Here is a 21,983-nt window from a genome sequence, read left to right on the forward strand (position 1 = left end):
ATCTGTGTTTGTCCTCCAGTCTTTCCTGGCCCAGTTAGTGGCCACTCAGGGGCTCCTGTTAAGACCTAGGCATCATCCTTGACTTCTGTGTCTCTTCCAGGCACATCCCACCCAGTAGCAACATTATCTCCAGAACACATCCGGAACCGGCCCACTTCTTTCCATTGGTACTAACAATTGTTATTCCTTTACCCTGATGATCTCCTCCCTGCTTTCACTCTTGACATCTTAAAATCCATTCTCCACACTGAAGCCACAATGCTTTTGCTCCCAGAAAGGTGCACAGGTTCTGGCTGGTGTGATCTCTTAGATCCTTCTTGTTCTGGCAAGATCGATTCGAAGTAAAGTAGAATGCAGTTTTTCCTCCTTTCTCTCCATTGCCGTATGGGGCCCAGTAGGAGGCAGGGGTGCTAGATGTTTGGTGGTATATGGTTGGTTGACATGCTCAAGACACTGGCCATATCCTGTGCGGAACGACCTTCCTGGCCTCAGGGAGGCCTGGAGTTGGGGGAAGAATCAGAAAGCTGATAAGGCAGGTAAAAAAAACAAAACAAAAAAACAAAACAAAACAAAAAAACTCCCTACTGCTGGGGTGGCCTTTTCTTTTGGACTCTCCTCCTCTACTTTTTATTCCCTTTTCTGCCCCCGCCCACATCTCAGTAGCACTAGTGCTGAATTCTAATGAGACAGTGGGTCTGGAAAACTTCAGGTTATTTTTAGGTCATCTCTTTTGAACCTCATTGCCAGTTTACATCCTTCTAATCTTCTATGGAGGGCTGTGAGGGTGCCAGGAAAGTCAGGAATGATTCAACATGTCTTTGTTGCTCTTAAAACTCTGTCTCATCAACGAAGGAGTCTGTTTTGCATCCGAGTGTTCATCAGGATGATGAGCTGTAGGAACTCTAGTGCAGCTGGGAGTGGGGCTGGGGCTTAAGGGACACTGGGGTGAGGGAATCCTGACAGTAGGAAGAGGAGCAGTGTGACCTTTCTTTATACTCCTTCAGAGCTGGGCATCCAGTCTAGTCAATGATTCCTGGGATGGCGCTTTTTTTCCCCCCTCCATCAAAAGCACTTTGGTTCAGTGTCTCCTTCTCCCTGCATCTTAGATTCTGTGTCCCCATTACCACAGCAGGGAAGAACAGTCATGGAGGTTAGGGGCGCGCTGTCCCGAGAGCATTCAGTGGAACACGATGTAAAGATACAATATGCAAGTTACTAGCTTTTTCTAATTTGATTGAATGCTTTAAAAATAAGGGAGCCAAGAATTTCTGTATTTTCACCTAATAACTTTTCCCTCTTGAAGGTTGTGAAGATCTGCTATTTAGGTCAAACTTCAGCTCTCCTCTATGAGCCAAATCAATATAATCAATACACAGCAAGTGCCTTTAATGGACCTTGGAGTCCAAGCAAACCTCAGAAATCCTTCTACAGGCATGGTTCCCTTGTATGGAGTCTTGCCTATATCTCTTTGTTAAGGGAGGCAGTGTTGATAAGCCTAGGTGGCCATGCTGTGTCCCTCTGAGGCCCGCTAGCACGTCCATCGGACCAAGAATGCATATCTAGGTCGACTGCATAGGAGTAAATTCAGTACGAGAGATCCTCTTGAGAAGGCTTCACGTGATCATGTACTTCTAGCTTCTTGCTCTTCTGAGGATGACTTGATCCTGAAAGAGAATCGATGATTGGCCAAGGCAAGAGAAAGTGACAGACAGTGACAAAGAAGTAGGTTGTGGTGGCCTGAGATAAGAGAAGAAGACATGTGTGAGTGTAAGCAACAGAGAAGCAGACCTTTGATGAGAGCGGGCACAAGTGACCAAGGCCACCTCTATGCTAAGAGGACTATGCAGTCACCCAGCACATAGAATCACATTGGATCTCTTCATCCCCTTGCTTGGCCATGTTACAGTCTCTTTAGGACCTGCTTGTTATGACACTTTCTCTTTCAAGCCTGGTCTTTCTTGGTTTCCAATCAGTCCCAGACTCAAAAGGAAGATTCTTGTCCTTCTGATTTTCAACAAATGCTCAATTTTTGATGGACTCCCAAGTTTTGCATCCTTGTCGACAAAAGAGGCCCAATGCAATGGAATGGATTGACTTGGGAATAGCATGATAGAGAGCTCCGAGTGGTTTGTAAAGCTGCAGCTGTTTCTCCCCGCCTTAATGTGTCCCTACTGCTGAATGCTGCTTTTGCAACACCACTGGTGCCTGACAAACTAGGCTACTTAGTGTGCAAGGGGTAGTGACCCACAGGACTGGTTATAAAATGATTTATGGATAACAGCCATTGAACAGCAGAGGGATAGCTCAGCACGAGGGATCTAGCAAAGTCCCAGAGTTATTCCGTGTCCCTGAAAAACATCCTTGAGGAGTCCCTGATCAACAGGACCCCTGTTATCAGCCAAATGCCTTCTTGTCCCCATAAACAGAGCCCGCTCATGGCTTGGCACCAGGGTGGGGCTAGGGAGAGTACAGAGAAGCCCATGCACTTCAACTATGGCCAAAAGTGTCCCTCCTTCACTATTGCTGCAGGATTTACTCGGCAGGAGGCAAGCCTACAATAGTCACAGATCTTAGGAAAGACAGACATAGATGTGGAATTACACTTTGGGGCCAGTTGTCCTTTGAGGACACACGGTGAAATCAGAACTAAAAGATCCACAGTGACGACATGAAAGATAGGAACAGTCTGGCATCACGTGGTTCGGTGGTCAAGAAATGTGAAGAATGCGTAGATCTCAGCAAGGCAGAGAGCTTTAGCCAGGCCTGCAAGGAAAGCACATACAGAGGAAGGAGTGGACCTGACAGGAGGCCTTTTATATGCTTCCTCAGGGAACTGGAGTTAGGAGCTGACATCTTAGGCCGTAACCCCCGAAAGGCTGGAGGACTGAGGCAGAACCAAGTGGGGGCACTGGGCCTTGACTTTCATTTTGCTGGCATCCATCTGTTATGCATTTGAAGCAGCCCCTTTATCCCAACAAATGATCTGTATTTGGCTAAGTTACAAATTTCTTTTATGTATGACAAATGGGGTTTGTTGTTCCTTCCAAAAAATATGGGTGGGAAAGATTCAGAGCTGATTTGCATACCAGTGTCGTTGGACGCTAATGGGACATGGTACCATCCTCCTGCAATCTTAACAAATGACTATGACTATGACTATTAAAAAAATGACTATGATTTTTCACTGGCTGATTTGGTTTGAATGAGTAAATTATTTTTATTTCATTGCATTAACTGCCAGAACATTGAATGAGCCGATAAGTCCCTGGTGTTGCTGAGCCGCAAAGAACTATTATTCGGAATTGAATTTTTATTGATTTTCTTGTGCTACAATGACTTTTCTAACATAGTAGCATGAAAGGAAAATGAGAAAAAGGCCAAGTAGGGCATGGGGTGAGGAAGGGGAGGCTTTTGCTTCCCGTGGCCTCGCCCCAGATGGACTGCTTATTGGCAGGTGCTGCTGACTCGGGATGATCCTGGCGCTGATGAGATGATTTATAGGTTAGGCAAATACCTGGCTTCATCACCTTGCCCTCCTCTTCCCTTCTGCTGTCCTTGTTTCCAGCCACTTTGCGCCTCGATGGCATTCTGCCGTGGAGCGGGACTGGGCGGTGGGGTGAAGAAGGAGCAGAAATAGACAGGGAAATGCTCCATGTTGGTCAGTGCCGATCCTGATAGCGTTGTTAGCACATGTGCGCACGTGCGCATGTGCACACACGCACTCATGGGAAGTGAGTGTTACTTTAACATTATTATAGTATATTTATCTCTTCGTGTTTTTGTTTTTTCTAGTCATCATAACTATTGGAGATCTAGTTGTATATAAGTTCATAATCATTCGAAGGAGATGAAATGGAAACTCATTCATTCAACGAGTACTTATTGAGTGGCTACTGTATGAGGCAAGTCAGTGAACACAACAAATGAAAAATTTTGACCTCGTGCACAGATTCCTATGAGTCAAATTTAAAAAGAATATTTTAGAATTGACAAAAGTTTGAAAAAATAGAGTCCTCCTTATTTCCTTTAATAAACATGGTAAGAGTGAAACTTGCTACAATAAAATGAAACAAAGTGTCCTTCTTCCCTGGTTTCTGATTCACTTTGATCTACTTTAGAGAATCTTGACAACTCCTAGGAAAGAGTGACTTTTTTTGGACAGTATTTTTTTCCGGCTATAAAAATAATCCATGTTCATTGCAGAAATTTTAGAAAATGCAGAAACCAATGAAGAAGAGAATTGGTACACCCAGACTCATCCAGCAGCAGATCATTGACATGTTGAATTGTTTCTCTTTAGGGCTTTTCCTATAACACATATAGTAATCCCACACCAGTTCTATTTTAAAAATTTAAAACCTTCAATCTTGCTGTGTATGGATGCAGTTTGGTTCAGTTCCCTTATACAAAATAACGTGAAAATTATTATTTCTCTTCTTTCCAGAGGCTGTGTGAGCATGATTGTAAGTGAGATCAGAAAGTGGAAATCTATTTATATTCCACCCTCTCAATATATATGAATAGAAGACCCAGTCTAATAAAAGAGTGTCCTTATGTGATGTGATAACTTATGGAAAGAGGGGTAGCTAGGCAGGCATTTTGCAGAAACTTGCAAAAAAGAAACGAGAGCATCTATGTGCAAAAAAAAAAAAAAAAAGCCAGTAAATGCCTGATTGAAACAGTAAAAGTGGGACAGTGTGCATTATGTAGGCTGGGTGATGCTCTACCTCTGTTTACCTAGAATTTTCTCAAGGAACTTTCCTGGGATCACTAGTTTAATGTAGGGTCCACTGTGGTAGATCTGTCTCCTCATTCATTTGTATACATCTTAATTTCTTGTTTCATGTCTCTTCTCTCTGCCGTCATATATTCTGTGGGAGGGCTGAGTTGGTGTGTGTCAAGTTCAGTAAAGCACCTCCCTGCCTGATACAAAAGTGTCTGGCCCATGGTCCACAGCATGAGTGGATGAAGGATGCTATTGCACATACACTGAAAACCTGAAGGCAAATTAGGAGGAGTGCCTACCAAAGCCAGTTTGTATGTAGATGTACTTACTTTTATTTGGAAGTAGATACATTCTATAAAAACATAATTATTACATTTTGAGGAGGCCAGGTCTCACATATTAAAAAATACATAAAAGAGACCATTCACTCCATGCTATTTTATCTCATGTAGCAATCTTTTCAAACATTTAGTTGCAATTTACAATAATCTTTGAGCTTTTTAACATCTGTATAGTATTCCATTATATGAATGCACCAGAAGATGTTAGCCAGTATTGTATTATTGAACATTTAAAATGTTAACAAAGGTTCAGCATTATAACTGATGATTTGAACAATGTTCCCATACCACATTTTTTAGGTAGCTCTGTTATCCTTTTCTTAGAAAAGGAGTTCTTGAATTATGTAAATGAGCCCTTTTAAATAATAACTTTATTAGGATGTAATCCCCAATACCTTGCCACCGGTGCATCTATTTAAAGTCTACATTTTAATAGTTTTTAGTGTGTTCTCACAGATGTGCAACCATCATGAGTCTGTTTCAGAAACTTACATCACACCAAAAAATAAAACTGTACCCATTAACTGTGATATTGCCCCCACACCCCACCCCAGCTGCCTGCAATGCTAGGCAATCACTTGTCTTTCTCAGTCCCTGGACTTGCCTATTCTGGACATTTCATATAAACGGAATCATACAATATATGGTCTTTGGTGTCCAGCTTCATTCACCGAGCATATTATTTTCAAGATTAATCTGTGTTGCAATATGTACTTCAATATTTTATTTCTTCTTATTACCAAATAACATCCCATGGTATGGATATGCTACATATTTATTTATTCATTAGAAGTTGAACATATAAGGGATGCCTGGGTGGCTCAGTTGGTTGAGCCACTACCTTCGGCTCAGGTCATGATCCCAGGGTCCTTGGATTGAGTCCCGAGTCAGGCTCCTTGCTCGGCAGGAAGCCTGCTTCTCTCTCCACCTCTGCCTGCCACTCTGCCTGCTTGTGCACGCTCTCGCTCGCTCTCTCGCTCGCTCTGATAAATAAATAAATAAATAAATAAATAAATAAATAAATAAAATCTTTACAAAAAAGATATTGAACATATAAATGAACTTGTAAAGTGATTTTGACACATTTTATAGCTAGCTTTTCATGTTGACTTATTTTCACTTCCTCCAGCAGTATTGCCTATCTGGTTTTCCACACTTTCTCTTGCTCTTCTCTTCCCTTCCCTTCCCTTTCTTTTACTTATTTCTTTGACAGAGAGAGAGAGAGAGAGAGAGAGAGAGAGCGAGCAGGAGTAGGGCTAGGAGCAGAGGAAGAAGCAGACACCCCCCCCCCACCCCCCAACCCCCCCACCCCCGGCGCAGCCCCAAGCAGGAGCCAACCCAACCCCAGGGCTCCATCCCCAAAGCCTAGGATCATGACCTGAGCCAAACGCAGGCGCTTAACTGACTGAGCCACGCAGGCGCCCCTCCACACTAATTCTAGGGATTAGTACTTAAAGAAATGGACAAAAGAAAGCCTGTTTGGAAATGTAAAGAGACCCATTGGTGCTTTTTAAATGGACATTTCTTTATAATTAGTTCTGTTGGGTCTTTATTTATCTTTATTAGCCCTTTATATCTCTTCTTTGTAAATTTTGTGGAAATATCACTTTGCCATTTTATTTTAGGGTATTTATCTTTCCCACTTCCTTTCAAAAGTGCCCTTTATGTATTAAGGCTATCAAACCTCTGCCTGTAACACTGCTTGTAATTTTTGAGAGTGAAACAATTTAATTTTAACAGTATCTGCCAAAACAATTATCTGCCAATCATTTCCTCAAGCATTCTTCCTTTCATTTTGTTCGAAGCGTCTTCCCCATCTTAAGACCCAGTAGGTATTTTACTACTGCTGTGGTTTTACCATATACTAACTTACACTTTTCATTTGAGTGTCTTTGAAAAATGCTCTAAATTGTATAATTAATATGTATATCTGATTTATGAAAAAGCCAACCCCTTTTCATCGTCATGGCCTCATAATAGGATTTAGTCATATCTCTGACTTTGACTAACCCATATTATGTACCCTGCTCTTGAAAAGATGTTGAACTTATTAACATTTAATGCTCACAAAAACTATATGTAATGGAAATTATTGTCTTCATTTTACAGATGAGGTGCCAAAGGCAGAGAGAGCTAAAGATATTTATGGAATCAAGGTTCTAGTAGGTGACAGACCCAGAATTCAAATGGATACTCAGTCTCCACTCCCACCTTCTTCCACTAAAGTGTTCAGTCTTCCCTGCTGGAGTTCTGAAAGAAATGACCTAGGAATTTAAATCCTTATCCTTAATTATCATGCATGATTATGATGTGTTACGCCTTTCTCTTTCCAGAGTTTTGGGATAATTACATGAATATACCTTGCTATATTAAGAAAATTTTAGATGTAAACATTTTAAGGTGGTTTTTCTTGGCCACTGCCAAGTTTTTTGAAACCACAACTTCCGAATATTTAATTCATTGCTTTGAGCCTCATCTACGAAGGTGATGTTTCCAGGAAGGATATGTGGCTGATTACAATCTCTCTTGGCCCTGTTGTGTCTGAGACGATATAATTGTTTGCTCATGTATAATAACTTGTTTGGGAATAAAAAATTAGTGCCCATGCCTTTTTGTCCTCAAAAATAAAAAACACAGATATGATTAATTATACTCTGGTATATGCTAATACAGGAAAAAGTTTCAGTCATAGCCTGATTTTTGTTTCATTGTCAGTTACTTTTTTTTTTTTTTAAGATTTTATTCATTCATTTTACAGAGAGAGACACAGTGAGAGAGGGAACACAAGAAGGGGGAGTGGGAGAGGGAGAAGCAGGCTTCCTGCTGAGCAGGGAACCCAACCCGGGGCTTGAACCCAGGACCCTGGGATCATGCCCTGAGCCAAAGGCAGAGGCTTTAACCCACTGAGCCACCCAGGCGCCCCGTCAGTTACTTTTTTAAAAAAAATTTATGTAGCTGTATTGAGCTATATCTGACAAATATCATTGTATAACTTAAGATTTGTGATGATTTGATACATGTTTGTATTGTGGAATAATTACCACAATAAGGTTAGTTAATGTATCCGTCACCTCACATAGCTACATTTTTTTTTTTTTCCTTTTTTTGTAGTAAGAACACTTAAAATGTACTCTCTCAGTAACTTTCAAGTGTCTGGTACAGCATTGTGAACTATATTCACCATGTTGTATGTCAGGTCCCCAGAATTTACTCATCTTGTAACTAGAAGTTGTAACACTTTAACCTCCATTTTGCATTTCCCTCACTCCCCAGCCCTTGGCAACCATTCATCTATTCCTTGTTTGTGAGTTCAGCTTTTTTGTATTCCAAATCATACAGTATTTGTCTTTTTTTGACTTATTTCACTTAGGCTAATGCCCTTAAGGTCCATCTGTGTTGTCACAAATGGCAGGATTTCTTAAGGCTAAAAGGATCTCTTAAGGCTAAATGAAAAAAAAAAAAAAAATATATATATATATATATATATGAGTATATATATAATACACACATACACACAAACTCTGTCCATTCATCTGCTGATGTACACTTAGGTCATTTCCATGTTTTTGCCAATAATGTTGCAACGAGCATAGGGCGTCAACATCTTTTTGAGATAGTGATTTTTATATCCTTTGGATATACACATCTAGGAATGACATTGCTGCATCCTGTGGTAGTTCTGTGTTTAAGTTTTGGAGGAATGTCCATACTGTTTTCCACAGGGGCTGTGCCAATTTACATTCCCACCAACAGTATGCAAGGGTTCCTTTTTCTCCAAATTCTAGTCAACCTTTATCTCTTATCTTTTTGGTGATAGCAATGCTAACAGGAGTGAGGTGATATCTTACCGTGGATTTGATTTGCATTTATCTAATGATTAATGATGTTGAGCATCTTTTCACACACCTGTTGGCCATTTGTATGTCTTCTTTGGAAAAATGTTTATCTGAGTCCTTTGCCCCCTTTTTAAATGGATTGTTTATTTTGCTGTTGAGTCGAATGAATTCTTTGTGTATTTTGGAGATCAGCCCCTTATCAGGCATATGGTTTGCAGATATTTTCTACCATTCTGTAAGTTGCTTTTCTACCTTGTTGATCATTTAGTTTGCTGCACAAAAACGTTTAAATTTAATCCAGTACTGAGTGGTTGTTTTTGCTTTTGTTGCTTGTGTTTTTGTTGTCCCCAAAAGTTGTTGTCAAGGCCTGAGGTCAAGAAGTTTTTTCCTCCTAGGTTTTCTTCTAGTCATTGATGGTTTCAGATCATACATTTAAGTCTTTCATCCATTTCTTCTTCTTCTTCTTTTTCTTCTTTTTTTGGGGGGGATTTTATTTATTTGAGAGAGAGAGCGAGAGCTCAAGAATGAGTGGTGGGGAGCAGGAGAGGGAGAAGCAGAGTTCCTGCTAAGAGGGAAGCCTGTCTTGTGGCTCAGTCCCTGGACCCTGAGATCATGACCTGAGATGAAGACAGGTGCTTAACTGACAGCTACCTACGCACCCCAAGTCTATAACCCGTTTTGAGTTAATTTTTGTGAGTGTTAAAAGATAGGAGTCCAGTATAATTCTTTCATATGCCATTATCCAATTTTCCCACCACCTGTAATTGAAGAGAGTTCCTTTCCTCATTTAGTATAATTGGCTTCCTTGTTAAATATTAGTTATCTGTATACTTGAGGTTTTATTTCTGGGCTCTCGATTCTGTTTCATTGATCTGTGTGTCTGTTGGTCTGTTTCTGTGCTGATACTATATTGTTTTGATTACTGTAGCTTTGTAATGTAATTTGAAATCAAAGTATGGTGCCTCTAGCTTTGTTCTTTTTTGTTTCAATATTTCTTTGACTTTTCAAGGTCTTTTGTGGTTCCATGTGAGCTTCAGGATTTTTTTTTTTTTCCTATTTCAGTGAAAAAAGCCATTGGAGTTTTTATATGGTTTGTGTTGAATCTATTGATGGTTTTGGATAGTATAGAAATTTTAACAATATGAATTCTTTAGGTCCATGATATCATTAGTTATATCTGTTTATTTACTCCTAAGATACTTATAAAATTATTATGTGTATATTTTTCTCAATTTTGTTAAAATTTAAAATTTCAACTGTGACATATTTAGGATCTTTCTTTTTTTCTTTTTAAGACTATTTTACCTTGTATCCAGTGAGCTCTTTTGCAAACTCAATTCTTTCTACAGCTCAGAGAAGAACTATTATCATTATTAAATAGATTATGTATTTTCTTTCAGCTTGTTGTTTCCTTCTAAAATTCCTGTTATATTTAATATTGTATTTCTCTATCTCAATGTTATTTATTTTATTTTCTGGTAAATTTATTATCATTTCACTTTCACTCATTCATTCAACATATATTTATTAAGGACGTGCTGTGTATCAGATGTTTAGTAGTTACTGGGAACCTGTGGGTGACTGTCCCAGAAATAAAGCCCCCCTTCTGAGAACTGATGATCTAGTGAGGAAAGAAGATAGGGGTAAGCAGTTACAAAAGCTCTGCTAGAGGAAGTTTCTTAAACTGGATTTTGTTGGTTACAGAGCTTTTATCTCTTGCCTCTAAAACCACTGCTTTACAGTTTGTAAAGCTGGGGCTGGGGACTTCTTTGCTGGATCCTGGCTCCCTATAACGTTTCACCAGCAGGAAGTACCAGAGGGGACTGAACAGTGGAAGAGGGAGAAAGGTTGCTGCTTGTTAATTTTCTGCCTAGGTCAGTATCACTAGCCACCACCCCCTGCTCCTGGGAGAATTTCTTCATCCTGGAACCTGGAAGTGGCAGTTGCTTCTTGTTTCCAGCTGACCATTTCCCCCCAGTACTTCCAGAGCCAGCTTTGTCTGACCCCACAGAAGTGTCAGCACCAAGGTGATGGGCAGTCTTTCTTCCGAAGTCAGGGTCTTGACTTGGATCCCTCTTCCAAGTTCCTTAGGTGCTAGTACCAATACCCAGCGCTGTGCAGCTCCATTACCCCAAACTCTTCCTTTTGGCCCCCTTGTCCCCCTTTGCCTTTTTAAATTTCCTGCCTGGATCCTCCCTAGTTTGATTTTCTGCAGTATTCAGAATGCTGTTTACAGTCTTTATGATATGTATATTTCTAACTCAGCACTTATGTTGTTTTTTTCTTCCCCCTGCATAGTGGCAGTTTTCTTGATCTCAGATGTTATCCTATTTATAACTCCCTACTCTAGATTCTCAGTTGCTATTTCCTTTTGACTTTAAAGAGCTTAAATTAGAAGTTATCCAAAAATGCCTCTTGTTTCTTGTCTTAGAGGAAGCTACTCAATCTTAGTTCTATGGTTTGCCTCCTTTATTTGTAGAATTCTTTTTATATGGCGGGGGATGGTTTCCCTATTGTGGGAAGTTGCATAGGTTCCTATCTGAATTTTTCAAGCCTTGAAACTAACATAGATGATAAGAGTACTTGGTTTTGCCAATTCAGAGACTTAATTAGGTTGGGCGACCTGTGGCGAGAATCAGAGATAGAGCTGGAAGCATGTACGTCTGTGTCTAAGAGTTAATTTCCATGGTTTTTGATACATTTAGTAGCTAGCTGGAATTTTTCAGGTCTGTTTGCCCTTCTTGGGAATCACAAATACCAGAGCTCCCTCCACCAGGCTCTGGTATAGGCCAGGGCTCATTGATACATGCTTTCTCCCTTGGTGTGATGGTGTTCGTGGTTGGCTGCCTCTTAGGATCCTGATACACGACATCACATTTTTACCCTGACCCCGTAGTCTGTTGCTGATTAATCTTTAATCTTTGTATCTCCACCCGAAGAGTGTTAGATGCTTCTTGTTGGAACCCTTCCAGTGATTTCCAGTTGTCGGTGGGGAAGAGCAAAAGGTTGGGTAGGTCCCTTCTTTAGTTTGGTCCTGGCTGGATGAGATCTGTTAGAACTTTCTCAAAATTTCTTTTCAAGTACCTTTGCCTACATCCCAGGGTCAATACTGGGTTTCCTTTTTTAATATACATATTTATTTCTTTTGTTGAGCAGTTGGGAATGGGGAGGGAAAATGATTTCGCTCTTATTTTCTTTTCATCTGCCTCCATATTAACATAGTGGAGTGCCGAGCTAACCCTAAACCATGCATTTTGCTACCTTGCCCATTTCTTCTGATCAAAGAAAGGCAATGGGAGTGGAAGATGGAATAGAAATGCCCACCATCCGTTTTCTGTGCTTCATCTGGTTGAATACACATTATTTGGTGTTGTCAAAGCTGCAACCATTCTGTAACAGCACGAAGTGAGGCTTCATTTAGAAAACAAAGCAATCGAGGAAAACAAAGTGGCAAAGAAACCAAACAAAAATAACCACCAAAACTCAACCTTTTCTATCAGCAAAGTGAGTGTTAGCAAAACTCATGCTGGAGTCACACTCACACTGTACTCTAGGCTGATTTCCATGCGGTCCTGATGAATAAATGGAACGCAGTGGAGGAGGGATTTGGGGCTCACAGCTTCCTTGTTGGGAGAGCAGGGGAGACTTGGTGGTCCAGTGGTCCAGGCAGTGGGAGATTTTTCATTGTGGTCTTTACCCACAGTTCCTCACTCACTTTTATCATAAGTCAAGTGGCCCTCATCCCCCTTGGAGTCAGAAATTCCAAATCTTAAGGGCTATGGCAGTTTACGGATCTCGAATAGAATGAAGTTAGCTTTAGGATTTGGGGGACAGCAGAGAAGGGAGAAGAAGGATCCCAGCCCCTGCCTGCCATGCAAGCCCTGTTCAGATCTTTTGCCTCATATATACTCATGAAGATCTCTAAATGCATAGCACTACTGACAAAAGACATCAGTTGCCTCTGGGAGGGAATACATTAAGAGCAGAATTCCGAAGAAAGTGGATACATGGATTACTCTGTTTGATATTCACCCAGTGTTTCTGACTTGCTAAAAGCAAGTTTAATGTATTTATACAATTTGTAAAAATGTAACTGATTCTGGAGCTCTGCTCTTTACAGGGAGCATATTTCATGTTATTGTAAGCACTAAAGAAAATTAAATCAATAAATCCACAGCCTGTAATTTGAGATACTCAATTGGAGAAAAAGACATTGTCTGGGAGGGAGGGGGAATCATTTACATCGAGAAAGACTCATAAAGCTGTCTTCGCTCCAGCTCTACCATCCCACAATTTCGAGTGACAGCAAGAGTTAAGCCTGAGGTGTAAAATTATCAAAGGGTTGTTGTGACACCTCAGAGCAAAAGCAGAGGCCAACTCCCACTTTGGTTCTTGAAGCAGAGGCTCACGTGGAAAGCCATGCAAAGCAAAGAGCTTCCTCTCTCAACTCTCTCTGTGTCCTTTTTCCTGGGAAAGTTTGGCTGGTTAGCGGGCAGAGACTGGCTGCCCGGAAGCTCAGTGACTGTTTCCCCGTCACTGGCATTGATGTTCTCTGTGACCACTGGCAAGCCAATTAACCTCTCGAGTATCACCCTTCTGTGTGTAAAAGGTTAATAGTGCAGCTTGTTTGCAAAGTGCCTCGAGCCTTCCGTGAAGGGCACTACACGGATACCCAGCATCGCTGTTTGACTGGAGGGCGTTGTATTTTTTAATTATATGTTTGGTTGGATGGGTTATAGATTTTGTTGTGGTTGGATGTTGCCCCATTCTCCCTGGTTACGCATAAAAGACTAATAGATAATCTCACTCTCTTACCATCTTCTGGAGCCCCCTAGAGGGTTAAGAGAAAGGCAGAGGTTACAGATTAATAAGGCATTCTTCAGTTAATAATAATAATAAAAAAAATCACGTGCATCTCCACTGCATAATAGCTGTGGATAGCAATTTATTAGGCCAAGTGTTTCATCAGCTGCTAAGCAGATTACGGTGGCAGAGACTCGGGGAATGATGAGTTGCTTTTTGTTTGTTTGTTTTCGTTGTGCTTCTCCACTAAATCTTTTCTCCTTCACGTCAGTGTAGAGCATTAGGAAGTGCTGTTAAGGTTTATTTCCAATGTGCTTGTGAGTATTTGGGAAAACGATTTTCTTCTCCAGGAATTCCTGAAACCCAGACTTCTCTGTCTATATCTAGTTTTTGATGTTAAGCTCACTATTTTATTGTATTTGGGACAAATATGAATAATACTGGCCCTACAGCAAATTGTCACGGACCTCATACTTTTTTTTTCTCCCCCATCAGATTTACGGAAAAACTTTGAACAAGATCCACAGGGAAGGGAGGTTCCCATTGAAGGCATGATAGTGCTGCATTGCCGACCGCCCGAGGGAGTCCCTGCGGCTGAGGTAAGTGACTCACAGGACCAGAACTGGTCCCAGAAGGGAGAGTGACGTCCTGTGTGGTCCTAAGTGAAGCAGAAGAGCTTGTGTGTGGCATTCTTGCTGTCCAGACCCATTTGCTAAAGGCGGTGAAGAAACGGTGAAGGAAATTAGTTGGAAGAAGAAATTGTCTCTTGTCTGCTCTGTGGTTGACAGAAAGCTCTTGCAAGGTAGCCTGAGTAGGATTTAGTCCGTGTTCTTGATTCTGGTGACCTCAGATGACACAGGTGACATCTTTTATGTCCTCAGTCACCTTGGATGGTGTGATACACACATTGGGTCCTGGATCACCCTGAACTCTAACAGGCAAAGCCATGTGAAAAAGTGCTCAGGAAAGGAGATCAGCCCCTACTGCCAAGTCTCACCGACGTTTGTACTTAAGTCTTTATTTACGGAACAAATGTTCCTCGGACATTTATTGGGCTGTAGGCCCTGTGCTGTCATGGCAGATATAAAAGGCGGATGGAGCCAAAGGTCTCCTTCACAGTGGGAGTCTAGAATCCAGACTTTTTTGCTCCCTGCGTGTTTTCTAGAAGGTCTACCATGCCTTCTAGAAAACATGTCATCATGTTTTCTAGAATGTCTACTATATAATTGGCAGTGATGACATATTATGGTCATAGGGAAGCCTTCCTAAGTCTTTCAGTCTCTCTTAAAAGATGTCCTGATAGAGGAGTAATATCGTGAAGGCAGCAATGGGGGCAGGGACCAAGCTAGGAAGGATGAGGAACCCTTCCTAGAAATGATAATTTTTCTAAATGGAGGCCTGGGTTGAGCAATAGATAGTCCAGTTGTGGGAAGCTAGGAAACTGTCATTAAAGCCATGGTTTGTTTATTCATTGAGAAATAGAGATTTAAAAAAAAAGAAAGAAAAAGAAGAAAAGGAGCCTTTGCTTCACATTTTTCACTAAAATTGCTGTGGGATTTTGTAATTGGAAGGACAAAAGAATAGAGAATGGGGAACGGAAAAACACACACACACTTGCATGTTTAGACAGAAAGCATGCTGGGTGGACACTATTCAAAGCTCAAGTAGTTCACAGAAATGAAGTAAACGGACTTGAAAATTGAAGTGAACCTTCCATGCATGATAGAAAATGATTAGAAAGGAAAATGCTTATTTTTAGATTTTTATTTAATGTGAAACAAAAAGATTTTTGATCTTCTTGTGCTCCCTTCTTGTTCCTTACAGAGCGTGCTCTGGCTTCCAGAGTGGGGAGGGGGGCAACAGGGCATTAAGTGCACAGGTGAATGTGTTCCTCCCCTTTAGGACCCCCCCAGTGTCCCTGGGAGTCTGACCTGGGCATCAGCAGTCTGCTCAACCCACCCCTGAAAATCCCGATTTGCAGATGTCCATGTGGACATGAAATCAGGGGGCGGTGTCGAGGGAGGGCTGTTTAAGTCAGTGCACTTCCCATTCTGCCTTTGACATCATATGACCCTTTTATTTTAACCACGTGTATGTTATTAGGAATAAATTTCAGAGCCAGGCTGGCTGATTTGAAACAGAGAGCCATTCCAAGGAGCATCCAGGCTGAGAGTGAGAGGAAAGCTGTGTTTTGTACATTCTGTCTTGTAGGATGGATATGGAGAGTGTTTCAGCTACATGGGGGGTTAATGAGCTATTGTGGGGCCCTGACAAGCATTGATAGCATCATCATAATGCAAGAAAGCATCCCAGTTCCATACACTTGGATTATCCAGGAATTTATGAGTTGGATACTACCTACATCCACACACCAATATTTACAGCCCTTTTAGCATGCAATAGCTTACACGGTCGTTATTACCACCAACATCTGTGTTTTTGCTGAAGGGAGGGCGGAATGAGAGAAGAAAGCTGAGCGAGAAGGACAAGGATAGGGAAGGAAAGAGAGAACACACATACCTTTCTAAGTGGGTCTTCCCGGGTGGAGATGCCTGCCCCTGCCCGTCACACGGTCTTCAGATCTCCAGCGGCGCTCCACTCTGCATTCTGACCTCACACTCAGGTGACTACCTATAGTTCATGATTCTCCAGGATGGCAGTGACTGGGAACTCTGCTTGGAAATTGATCACTCACGTCAATATTGTCACTGTAAAATACTGCCTTTTATCTTCCTTGAGTGGGGACATTCTTCCCTTTCCACCATGTGGTTCTCTTTCTGCCCACCTGCTGTGGGGCTGCAGGGTCATCCCTGAATCCTGGCAGGACCCCTCGTGCATCAGCTGGTCTTGTCCTGCAGTGACATGTGAGATCTCCTCCTTGGCACTTTGAAGACCTGTAAAGGTACCTCCTCTCTGTGAGGTAGAACTTCCTAGGCAACTAACTCCCTTGTACGAGCACAGAAGGTAGTTTGGAGAAGCATAGGAAGAGCTACCATATATAGAATATCCCCATGTGCTGGGCACTGTGTTCAGTACCTTCTCTGTGTTATTTCATTTGATTTGCCAAAGAGATGCCAGAAAAATATAGGGGTTTTCATGTCCTTTTTATAGGAACTTATCCAGGCTCTCAGATCTCAGGAAGCCAATCTAACCTTAAAGCTCAGATTTTTTTTTTTTTCTTCTCTCTAATATTTTTTGTTGGTTTTTCATGAGCCTGTGGGTTCAGCCAGTTTCCTCAAGCCTTTTTGAAGCTTGAGAGCCCCTCAGCCAGCAGTAACCTTTCTGTTTGCAATAGTCCTGGACTTTCAATCCTTAGAAATGGATTTTTCAGATTAAAATTTCTTCTAGCTAATATGCCAATCCTAAACCTTGTGTAAATTATGTTCTTTTGTTTGAGATAGGTAATTCTGTGGTGAAACGAAGAACAGTGCAATGAAAAAAATGGGGGTTTTGGGAGCTCAGGGGGGCAAGGAGCCTGGGTTTGATATCTCCTGTATCCTAGGAGATAGGAAAGTACTGGATGTCCAGAGATACAGGGAGAAGACCATGGAGGAGAAGAAAAGGAGACATATGAAAGGGGAAGGGAGAGATCCTAGAAATCCTCATTACATTTTTCCTATGTCTGGCATTGGCCATGACAGATCTCATTTTCACGAAAAGTCAGGCTCTGACTATCACTTCCCAATGCTGTGACCTCTAGCAATTTACTAGCCACCGAGAACCTCAGATTCCTCATCCAGTAATAGGAACCATATTTTTTCCTCGTAGAATTGCTAGGACACAAAGAAGGAAAAAAACCTGAGAATATGCAAAACAGTTCTTAGTACTAAAGACATAGTAGAGATCTCAGAGAAAATGTTATGGCTCCACTGTGGTTGAAGACCCAGATTAAAACTGAGACTCTTAAGGTATCTGACATATTTTCAGCCCCAAGAGAAATCAGAGAGCTGCTAATATCATCCTTCTTACCCCACACTGCCCATGACCCCTGCTTCCTGTCTGAGTCCTCTATTCTTACTTCTCAAGCTCATCCAAGGACAAAGACATGCTCTCCACTTCCCTCTCTTTTAATCTATCACACGGAGGAAATAAATGGTTATTAACAGAAGCTGGTGACTACGCAGGTTTGTTCACCTCGCTTACCCCTTGAAGAGCCTAATGTATGGTATCATTAGTAGTAAAACACTTTACAAAAGTAGCATACGAACTGGAAGATTCTCACCAGACGCATTTACACACTGGTTTAGATGAAATAATAGGTCACACGCTCTTTGCAAAATACCTGAAATGTGAACAGATGATAATTCAAGTTTTTCTAAATGCCATGAGCTCCTCCTGTAGTTGGGTGTATTAGAGCACATTTGTCTCTCTCCTGTTTGAGGTTCCATTTAACCTTAACCTTGGGACAGTTCTAACTAAAGAGAGCAACTTTAGTGTTTGACACTTGTTGTTTAGCTAAAACGAATTTGCTCTTTTCAAAACAATTCATTATCCCACACTGCACTTTTTTATACTCCCCAATTAAATGGAAAATCTATCTTTCATAAAAGTTAGAAATTATGTCCAATGAAAATCCGACATTTTAATGGTTTTCCACAGATTAAAATTGTAGAGTTCTCAATAAACCCTGATTTACTGATGTTGGCTATAAAATGGTTATTGCTGTTAATAAAGCCTGTAAATCTTAACAGGTTATATTTGCCTTGGACAATAAAACTTGCCATAAAGGCTTAGTGTCTAAGGCTAATTCTGCTCACATCAAGGTAAACAGCCTACTCAAAATAATTCAATGTCTTTGAGAATTAAGGCCCCAAAGCTAAACAACTGGTAGAATCTAGCCTTGAGCCGTTGCATGCCAGGCACCGTTCTTGTTTCTATCTCACCAAGGAGTCAGGACGGTGCTAGAATTAGAAAATTCAAGAAGGTCAGGGGCCTTAGCGCAGTGTGGGTAAGAAGAAGGTTCCCTTCTTTCTGCTGGGCACCAAATCAGTTTTGTCATTGACTGATGATTAGGTTGGAATGCTTGTATAACAAGGGGAGGTTCCAGGAGTGGAACGGAAGAATGTATTTTCTATTTCATAAAGTGTGTCAGAGTCCTACGAGTATAAGAAGCCAAATTATTGGTGGGGGTTTCGGAGGGGAGGCGGGGCCAGAGATCTGGGGGGCAGGAGAGCCTTTCCTTTCCAGATGCCCAGGTGGAAATCAAAGGAATTTTGAGAACCTCTATTCATCTTGGTACATTTGGGCCATTTGACATTTTCTTACATTTGTGGAATATTTTTGGATCCCCTATTTAAGGTAAAAGACAAAAAAGAAAAGCGGATTGTCTACTCTTCTTTGCGGTTAGTCCCCCATGAGTCTGGTGTTCTTGAACAGATCGGGAGGAGAGGTGAACAGTGTCATGCTTTTTGGACTGTCAGGACTTTGCCGAGGGACTCTCCCTTTCCCTACAGTGTGGTTGAACATTTTCCTGGCTGCTTGGCACCTTGGCCTGGCTCTTTGGCCTCCCTGGAGGCTCTGGATACTACTTATATTTTTTTAATCAAGTCCTTTCCTGCATACACAAACTAGAACAGGTTTGTTGTTTGCAGTCAAGAGACCGGACTATTACAGTGCGTCTAACATGTCTTTAAGGATGCCTTTGAACCACACCTCCAAGTGACCTTTGGAATAAAGCAAGTCACTACAAGCTAAAGTTATGGGACATTAATACCTTTTTTCTTTATCGATAAAATAATCATTATCTGTAAAAGTTATGGGATGTTAGTATCTTTTTTCTTTATCTGCAAAATAATTATCTCTAATTATTCCTGATGTATAAACAGTGAAATCCACATCCTCTCTATGACTCATTTTAATAATTCTGCCCAGACTCATGCCAGCCAGCTTTTGAAGCAGAAGCCCTTTGCCCTTATCCCCTGTGAGGGTGTTCTTAATGAAAGGTTCATTTGTTTCAAATGTGTTCATTGGCATAAAACCCAGGAGAGAATCTTATGACATTGAACTGTTTAATACAAGAATCACTAGACTATTGTGTTTAACCTCAATCAAACATACTATGAAATGAGGACTTTATTTTAAAAATAAGATTCTTAATAATTCACTAGAGAAATGTTAAGTGAGGTGCCCAAGTTCTGAAGCAATGAACCTCAGGTATAAATAATTAATCTAATTTGGTGCAGCCAAAGCAGAGAGAATGTCTAATAGTCCAGATAAACTTGGCTTTGAGGAGACTGACAATGAGGACCTTTGCAGAAAGCCACATTTGATTAGAATGTATAATATTGTAATAGAAACCTAATGGACTCTTAAGAAAAGAGAATGTTGAATTGGTTAAATACTAGTAATTAAGTGCCAATAAATTACTTCTCTAAAAACATTTCTGCCAAAAAAAAAAATTTTTTTTTCTGTAGTAGGAGAGATGGGAGAGTGAAGTTAATATAAGTTACTTAAGAAGTGACTGTCTACAGCCCAAATACCCTCATGGTTAAAACTGGTCCTTAAGTAAATCTTATTAATGTACTGACTTTTACCACATCCTTATCTGGGAGGCTCTGTTTCTTCACTGAGGAAGAAAAAGAGAGAAAACATCTGAAGTTCCTGATTTGTATTTATTTTTGTCTTTTCTTCTTGTTCTGTATTTCCCTGGAATATAGAATTGCATCTCTCAAAGCCAAGGGCAGGGACCCACAATGAGTTTGCAAAGGTTGCCTAGTTGCTGGTCTTGCCTTCGTTTTTCTTTTTCTCTGCATCTCTTCAGTTAGCTGCACACACCCCATCTCTTTCTTACCAAGCACTACGCTCTGTTATTCATGGTCCTATCTCTGTGTCTCCACAATTTCTCCTTGCCTGGAATGCCCATGACTTTCGACATCCATCTATAGCATGCATGGTCTTGGAGGATCCATCTTAACCCAGGCAGTTTCTGACTCCTACCTTGGCCATCCCAGGGGACAATGAGCTCTCTTACACAGAGAACCCTCATCTGATTGGTGTGGACTGCTCAAGGAAAGGCAGCATCTTCTCCCTCCTTCTGAAGACTTCTATAGCATATTGCTTTGAAGGTTTTGTTTTCTCTCCCCAGCCCAGTTCCTCTGTATTTAACTTTTCATGACTGTTTGTCTTATCTCCTCAAGGTAATTCTCCTCAAGATAGGAAATGCAAATTAAACTTTTCACTGTCCTTTCCCACCTCCCTTAGCAGATAACACAATTGCACCTGGCCGGTGTTTGTGACTTAATGGTTGAATATTTACACAATGGCTGTGTGGTACATAAAATCTTTTGGGGGGGGTGGGGGGGTCAGAAGACGTCAAAGAGAGAGAACCTTAAGTGGGCTCCACACTCAGCAAAGAGCCGATGTATGGCTCTGTCTCCTAACCCTGAGATTGTGACCTGAGCCAAAATCAAGAGTCAGACACTTAACCAACTGAGCCACGCAGGTGCCCAAGAATAAGCTCTTAAATTTAAGCTATCACTTTAAAATTTACATAGATCTTCACGTATATTGACTCATTGGGTTCTTAAAGCTACAATTTGTAGGTAGGCAAATATAGAAGTATCTCTGATATTTATTTATTATTGAACTGTAGTTGACATAGAATATTATCTTGGTTTCAGGTATATGACATAGTGATTCACCATCTGTATACATTAGGAAGTGATCTCTACTATAAATCTAGCTGCCATCTGTTCGCATACAAAGATGTTATATATTAACTATGTTCCCTATGCAGTATGTATCCTTGTGCCTTATTTATTTCATAACTGGAAGTTTGTACCTTTTAATCTCCTTCCTTGATTTTGCCCATCCTTCCACTGCCTCCCCTCTGGGAAACACCAAACTGTTCTCTATATCTACGAGTCTATTTCTGTTTTGTTCATTTTTTTTTTTTTGGTTTTAGATTTCATGTATAAATGAAATCATACAGTATTAGTCTTTCTCTGTCTGACTTATTTAGCTTGGCATAATACTTTCTGGACCGATCCATGTTATCACAAATGGCAAGATTTCACTTTTGTTTTTTTAGATTTTTTTTTTTTTAATTTGACAGATCACAAGTAGGCAGAGAGGCAGGCAGAGAGAGAGAGAGAGAGAGGAGGAAGCAGGCTCCCCGCTGAGCAGAGAGCCTGATGTGGGCTTGATCCCAGGACCCTGGGATCATGACCTGAGCCGAAGCCAGAGGCTTTAACCCACTGAAACACCCAGGCATCCCTCACTTTTTTTTTTGAATGACTGAGCAATATTCCATTGGAGATATATATATATATATATATA

General features: G+C 41.0%; 1 protein-coding gene across 10 annotated transcripts in view; it reads left to right on the top strand.

The window, feature by feature from the left end:
* The window catches only part of UNC5D (unc-5 netrin receptor D), a 529,170-nt gene that overhangs the window by 325,977 nt on the left and 181,210 nt on the right, over positions 1 to 21,983 (top strand). For all 10 annotated transcript variants that reach the window (XM_032838130.1, XM_032838133.1, XM_032838131.1 and 7 more), the window contains exon 4: positions 14,202 to 14,305. In XM_032838130.1, the coding sequence (XP_032694021.1) occupies positions 14,202 to 14,305 (104 nt within the window). The remainder of the gene's footprint in view (positions 1 to 14,201; positions 14,306 to 21,983) is intronic.

The sequence above is a fragment of the Lontra canadensis genome, unplaced genomic scaffold, assembly GCF_010015895.1.
Source record: "Lontra canadensis isolate GAN:19392208 unplaced genomic scaffold, GSC_riverotter_1.0 scaffold102, whole genome shotgun sequence".
Lineage (NCBI taxonomy): Eukaryota > Metazoa > Chordata > Mammalia > Carnivora > Mustelidae > Lontra > Lontra canadensis.